The sequence below is a fragment of the Poromitra crassiceps genome (assembly GCF_964638095.1).
Source record: "Poromitra crassiceps genome assembly, chromosome: 5".
NCBI lineage: Eukaryota > Metazoa > Chordata > Actinopteri > Beryciformes > Melamphaidae > Poromitra > Poromitra crassiceps.
The window spans coordinates 48,861,913-48,869,415 of NC_139642.1; the positions used below are offsets into that span (position 1 = coordinate 48,861,913).

Sequence of the window (7,503 nt, forward strand, 5' to 3'; positions counted from 1 at the left end):
TATCTTCCCCTCTCTCTCTCTCTCTGTCTCTCTCTCCCCCTCTCTCTCTCTCTGTCTCTCTCTCCCCCTCTCTCTCTCTCTGTCTCTCTCTTCCCCTCTCTCTCTCTGTCTCTCTCTTCCCCTCTCTCTCTCTCTGTCTCTATCTTCCCCTCTCTCTCTCTCTCTGTCTCTCTCTTCCCCTCTCTCTCTCTGTCTCTCTCTCCCCCCCCTCTCTCTCTGTCTCTCTCTCCCCCTCTCTCTCTCTGTCTCTCTCTTCCCCTCTCTCTCTCTGTCTCTATCTTCCCCTCTCTCTCTCTGTCTCTCTCTCCCCCCCTCTCTGTCTCTCTCTCCCCCTCTCTCTCTCACTGTCTCTCTCTTCCCCTCTCTCTCTCTGTCTCTATCTTCCCCTCTCTCTCTCTGTCTCTCTCTCCCCCCTCTCTCTCTGTCTCTCTCTCCCCCTCTCTCTCTCTCTCTGTCTCTCTCTTCCCCTCTCTCTCTCTGTCTCTATCTTCCCCTCTCTCTCTCCCCCTCTCTCTCTCTCTGTCTCTGTCTCCCCCCCCTCTCTCTCTGTCTCTTTCTTCCCCTCTCTCTCTCTCTGTCTCTCTCTCTTTCTCTCTGTCTCTCTCTCCCCCTCTCTCTCTCTGTCTCTCTCTTCCCCTCTCTCTCTCTGTCTCTCTCCCCCTCTCTCTCTCTCTATGTCTCTCTCTTCCCCTCTCTCTCTCTCTCTCTCTCTCTGTCTCTCTCTTCCCCTCTCTCTCTGTCTCTCTATCTGTGTGTGTCTCTCTCTCTCTATTCCCAGGCTGCAGAGCGGGATGAACCTACAGATCTGTTTTGTCAATGACAGCGGCAGCGACAAGGACAGCGATGCAGACGACAGCAAGACAGAGACCAGTCTGGACACACCTCTGTCTCCCATGGTATACACACGACTGACGCACGTTCATACACACACACACACACACACACACACACACACACACACACACACACACACACACACACACACACACACACACACACAGTAGCATATTCTCCAAGAACACAGGAAGGAAAGAGACTGGAAATCACATGCATTTCCTTATAATATGGTGGTATAGGATTCACAGAATATGAACGAGTCAAAGTGCAAATGGAAATTTGTGTGTGAGATGAACATTGTGATAGAGAGAGAGAAGAAGAAAGAAAGCGAGAGAGAGAGAGATTCATTATGATTCAGAGAGAGAGAGAGAGATTCATTATGATTCAGAGAGAGAGAGATATTCATTATGATTCAGAGAGAGAGAGCTACTGTATGGGTTAGTGGGTGTGTGAAACTCTTTGCTCACGTTTTCTGGCCCGTTACCCAATCCACTGGCAGCAAATGAGAGGTGAATTGGAATACGCTCGCTATCGCTACGGATGACTGGCCAGATTAACCTCCTGTCAGCCTGAGACACAGTGAACAGAAAGAGGGAGAGAGAGATATATCATTCCATTCTGTTGATCCTTGCTCGCCTCGGCTCCTGGTCTGTGTAGGTTCATGTTTAATTCTGTATAGGTCAGCGCAGCAGCAGGCAATACCAAGTATCCTCTTTTCTTCCTGCCCAGAGTTGGTAAAGGAACTGGACGATGTGCCTTTAAATTTAAAGCTCCGACTGGAACAACCTGCCCAGGTCATTTAGAACTCTAGAATTATCCATTCATGTCCCCTTAAAATCCTTCATTTAAATAGTTTATCAAGCGATTCAGCTATATTCACAATCACGAAAGACCACAGAACATTTCACTCAGACCAACCCCCCCCCCCCCCCCCCCACACACACACACACACACACAGCTTTATATGGGTATGTGTACATTTACTGTATGCATTTCTCCTCCCCGCAGTCCAAGCAGAGTTCGTCCTACTCGGACCGGGACACCACAGAGGAGGACTCGGAGTCTCTGGAGGACATGGACTTTGTGAGTCGGCAGAAGAAGCTGCAGGCGGAGGCCAAGCTGGCGCTGGCTATGGCCAAGCCCATGGCCAAGATGCAGGTGGAGGTGGAGAAACAGAATCGCAAGAAGTCTCCGGTGGCCGACCTGGTCAGTACCAGAGCTTCTACTGCTGCCCTTTGCACTTGTTGTCAGATTGTCGGTGTCCTGCAACACAAAACAACGGGGGTAATATTGGGTATTATGGGTCATATTTAAATAAGAAAAAAAACCTGGAACAGATAATGAGATGACTTAGCAAGTCTTGTATGGATGTTGTGATGATGTCACTTCCTCTCCTCTCCTCTCCTCCCTCCACCTCTCTCCCTCTACGCCCGTTAAGAGGAAGGAAGGCGGTGACGGCCGTGTTCATCATTATTTCATCTGTTTATGATCTGCCTCACTGCCTCTTCAACAGCAGGCTAATACACAGACCTATCACTCCACCACGAATACACAGACCTATCTCTCCACCTGCACTGGCAGGCACAAGCCTTTACTTATTCAGAGCAGAGCGGGGGGGGGGGGGGGGGGGGATCTATAATTCATATGTCAGATAGCATTGACTTATGTGTTTACGGATGTAGCGCTGCTCAGCAGTCAGAAAACATCACGATCACATCACCACACAAGGCCAACATTAAGACTGCATTAAGGCAAACAACCACTCACCAGCATTAGCATACAGCATTGCCATTTAGTTTTCAAGGGCAAAGATTGGGAATTTGGCCAGCACATTAAGCCTGTCTCCATATGCCATATGCTTTCCCAAGTCTGAATGAACCGAATTAATGAGGGTGTGTGTGTGTGTGTGTGTGCGTGTGTGTGTGTGTGTGTGTGTGTGTGTGCGTGCGTGTGTGTGTGTGTGTGTGTGTGTGTGTGTGTGTGTGTGTGTGTGTGTGTGTGTGTGTGTGTGTGTGTGTGTGTGTGTGTGTGCGTGCGTGTGTGTGTGTGACCGTGAGTGTGCAAGAGAGGCAGAGGGAGAGATGTGGTGAGAAACGCTGAATCACCTGAGCTGCACACTCTGCATGGACTTCCTCATTCTAATTCAACAATATTGCGCCTGAACAGTAGCGGGGTAGTTTGTGGTCTAACCAGGTCGACGCTGTGATCAATCTGCCACAGAAACACAGCCTAAAACACCAGCCTCAGCTCTCCCGTCGCCCACGCACGTCGCTTCAGTCATTTCGACTCTCTCTGTGTCACACTCGCCAGTCACTGACTTCTGTGCCCGCTGAAACTGCGACACACCACAGAGTGGAATCCCTGTAGCACAGTTGCCACACTGCCAATGTGAAAGTGAAAGAGGGGTAAGAAACTACGCGAGAAAACCAGCCAGGCAGCCGCCCACACACACACACACACGCTAACGCATACAGTGGCACACACACACACACGCTAACGCATACAGTGGCGCGCACACACCTTTTCTCACCTGTGGTTTGTAGAGATACGTGACGGAAGAGGGAGGGAGCGAGAGAACAGCTGTTAGAGGGAAAGAGAAGGAATGACTGGGTGGATGTGGGCGGGGTGGAGGAAGGGAAAACGTCTGTAAACAAAGAGCACATTCTCTGTCGATGTGTGTGCCTGAAAAAGCCCGCCATGCTTCTCTCTGTGTTGCTTCACTCTGGGCTATGGTCATCAGACCATAGAGCAACTGTTGCATGGAGATTGCACACACACACACACACACACACACACACACACACACACACACGGCAGAAGCATGGGAGAAATACAATTTTGCGATGTACAGGGATCATGCAAACCACAAACACACGAAACAAAGGCTAGAATATTAAAATAAAAAGTTAAAAGTCCTCTTTGGAACATATATGTTTGTGGCAAAGAAACAGGTCTTTTTCGGATAGATGCAAACTCTCTGGAAGAATATTACTTTGGGCCTTTGTGGCCAAAAATCCATGGAAGCCCATGATTACAGTATATGGAAATATTTCATGTTCATTTCATGAGAAAGGGATAGGGTATCATGTCTTGCCCATTAATGTCACTCCTACTTTGTCTATAATATCAAACCTTTTCAGATGGACTCATTCATCATATTTTGAGCCACATGCTACAATGTAGCCGACAAACCTCTCGTGGTTTAAAAAGCATAGAAAAAGTTCATAGAAAGAGTTGCTGTGAAAAGAGACTTTGTGCTGTAAATCTAAGATGTGAAGTGAAGGAAAGTGAAGCAGGTGTCCAGCCTGCGACTCGCCCCGCACCATGTGAAGTGAACAGTGTACATTCAACAGTGACCGCACAGTGGGCACTCAGGCAACAAGAGTGGCAACACTGCCCTCTGCTGGAGACTTCCGGGTTCATCAGTTGTTCATGGTGTAAAACAGTAGTAAAACAGGGGTCGGCAAACCTTTTTGATATGAAGTGCCATTTTCAAATTTGCCCATCAATCAGTGTGCCTGGGTTTTTTTTAGCCGGAGGACCTGACATTGTCAGTCTTTCGCGCCGAAATTTCCACCTGCTCTCTGCTACTTTGAAGAGGCTAACCAATCAAAGGCAGAGTAGCGTGGGTCACTACGGTAAATATCCTAAATAACAGGCCGCTCAATTGCAAATGGCTGTGAAATAGATAATCTGGCAGCAGGGCATTTCTACAAAAAAGAGGTGGCACCCGTGCCCTAGGTTGCTGAGCCCTGGTGTAAAAGGACTTATCTCTGTGTGTTGACGTCTCTGTGTCTCTGTGTGTTTACTGGCAGCTTCCCCACATGCCTCACATCAGTGAGTGTCTAATGAAGAGAAGCCTGAAGCCCACTGACTTGAGAGACATGACTCTGGGACAGCTCCAAGTCATCGTCAACGACCTGCACTCCCAGATTGAGAGTGAGTTGAGCACACACACATGCAGACACACACACACACACACATGCACACACACACACACACACACACACACACACACACACACACACACACATGCACACACACACACACACACACACACACACACACACACACACACATGCACACACACACACACACACACACACACACACACACACACACACACACACACACACTTGCAGTTGGCACAGTCACTGACCTACAGTATACTTTCAGTCGCAGAAATGAGAGTGTGAAAGGGGAAAAACACATGCTGACCCCTACTCTGTGCTGAGGATATGAAAGTAGTTTGATGCGTGAAAGTCTAGTCACAGACCTCTACCAGTCAACAGCTTCCCCACAGCTCTTACTGTTAGCTCTGCAGTGCACAGGTCACCATTGATCCTGCTACTGGGGGGATGAACAACTTCACATCAGTCCTCCAAAAACCCCATGACTCCAGAATAACCACCTGTAAAACAGACTTTCCATTCAAAATCTCACTAGCTGATGTTTGATATTTCCTGGCATAGCTGACGAATAGGACCAATAGGTTGGAGCTTGTGCTAATACACCACCACTGTCTTCCTACACGTGTGATGTGAAAACAAGAACATCACTGCTGTGTTTTTCTAATGAGAGCATGTGGCAATTTTATAGCAACGCTCAAACTAAGAGTGTGAGATTTGCTCATTTTAAGCTATCGTATATTGGGCATGTTATTGACTTAAAGTAATTCATTCGTCATTGGGGCTCACAACAGAATACATGTTATGGCCGACCATGGTCATCAAGGCATCTTATGATGTTGAAAAAGTACTTACAGAGACCTTCCCTCAGGGCCTTTCTCTTAACTTCCAGCAGGTGTTAACCTCTCTGTCTCTGTAGCCTGACATTGTTCTCATCTCATTCCCTCGCGGTCCTCTGTCCTCCAGGTCTGAATGAGGAGCTCGTGCAGCTGCTGCTGATCCGGGATGAACTACACATGGAGCAAGACGCCATGCTGGTCGACATAGAAGACCTCACCAGGTAAGGAACCGCTTAAGGGACATTTTTTGGTAATTGCCGCTCGACAGACCTAAAAGAGTTTTGCGCGACATTTATAATTTATACTTCGGTGAAATGTTTCAGTCGTCTCCATGGTAACCGTGCCCCGGGCTCCTCCCGCCTCCTCCTCTCAGCAACAGCAGCATCGCCCCTCGGCTCCACTCCGAGGAAGAACAGCTGTTCATTTCCAGTAGCCTGCTGTCACATTGTTGCCTTCCTCTGAGTCCAAATCACTGTAAAATCATCTTCCTCTGAGTCCAAATCACTGTAAAATCATCCTCCTCTGAGTCCAAATCACTGTAAAATCATCCTCCTCTGAGTCCAAATCACTGTAAAATCATCCTCCTCTGAGTCCAAATCACTGTAAAATCATCCTCCTCTGAGTCCAAATCACTGTAAAATCATCCTTCTCTGAGTCCAAATCACTGTAAAAGCATCCTCCTCTGAGTCCAATCACTGTAAAATCATATTTCTCTGAGTCCAAATCACTGTGAAATCATATTTCTCTGAGTCCAAATCACTGTAAAATCATCCTCCTCTGAGTCCAATCACTGTAAAATAATCCTCCTCTGAGTCCCAATCACTGTAAAATCATCTTTCCCGAGTCCTAAATGCAAAACAGAACCACAGGCCCTCGCATCTGTATCTCCCCGCCTCGGTTTTCACAGGCAACGGCTCGCTCCTCTTTTCAGAGAATCGCTCCGCTGACGGAACTCTCTCTCACAGTGCGTGTCAAAATATGTCGTTGTCCGTGACATAACCTTCTACAGGTCCGCGAAATGTAAGAAAAGTGTTGAGACACTTTTTCCTGACGTTAAAGACGTCATATCTGCCGCGCGACAGTTTCAAAAGTGTTGAGCGACAAAGCATAAATTGGGCTTTACTCTCTGTCTCTCTGCCTCGGCTGTTATTCTCCCTCTCATCCGGTTTACTGTACTTTTCCCCCAGACATTTTCCACATCAAATAAAGAGTGGCACTGTACTGTATAGAACAGCTGTACATTTCACACATCTCAGCGACTGTTCTCTCTCTCTCTCTTCCTCAGGCACGCTGAGAGCCAGCAGAAACATATGGCCGCTGAGAAGACTCCATCCAAATGAGATGTCCTGCCCTGCCCTGCCCTGCACCGCTCCACTCAGCCTACCCTGCCCAAGCCAAACTAAGCCCCCGCTCCACTCTGCCTACCCTGCCCAAGCCAAACTAAGCCCCCGCTCCACTCAGCCTACCCTGCCCAAGCCTAACTAAGCCCCTGCTCCACTCTGCCTACCCTGCCCAAGCCAAACTAAGCCCCTGCTCCACTCTGCCTACCCTGCCCAAGCCAAACTAAGCCCCTGCTCCACTCTGCCTACCCTGCCCAAGCCAAACTAAGCCCCTGCTCCACTCAGCCTACCCTGCCCAAGCCAAACTAAGCCCCTGCTCCACTCAGCCTACCCTGCCCAAGCCAAACTAAGCCCCCGCTCCACTCAGCCTACCCTGCCCAAGCCAAACTAAGCCCCCGCTCCACTCTGCCTACCCTGCCCAAGCCTAACTAAGCCCCTGCTCCACTCTGCCTACCCTGCCCAAGCCAAACTAAGCCCCCGCTCCACTCAGCCTACCCTGCCCAAGCCAAACTAAGCCCCCGCTCCACTCAGCCTACCCTGCCCAAGCCAAACTAAGCCCCCGCTCCACTCTGCCTACCC

The 7,503-nt window shown here is 49.0% G+C and overlaps 1 protein-coding gene across 2 annotated transcripts in view; it reads left to right on the forward strand.

The window, feature by feature from the left end:
* schip1 (schwannomin interacting protein 1) overlaps window positions 1-7,188 on the forward strand; it is a 220,590-nt gene extending 213,402 nt beyond the window's left edge. For both annotated transcript variants that reach the window (XM_083637152.1, XM_083637153.1), the window contains 5 exons: window positions 779-896; window positions 1,846-2,043; window positions 4,653-4,776; window positions 5,712-5,805; window positions 6,870-7,188. In XM_083637152.1, the coding sequence (XP_083493278.1) occupies window positions 779-896; window positions 1,846-2,043; window positions 4,653-4,776; window positions 5,712-5,805; window positions 6,870-6,924 (589 nt within the window). In that variant the 3' untranslated portion in view covers window positions 6,925-7,188. The remainder of the gene's footprint in view (window positions 1-778; window positions 897-1,845; window positions 2,044-4,652; window positions 4,777-5,711; window positions 5,806-6,869) is intronic.
* The last annotated feature ends 315 nt before the right edge of the window (window positions 7,189-7,503 follow it).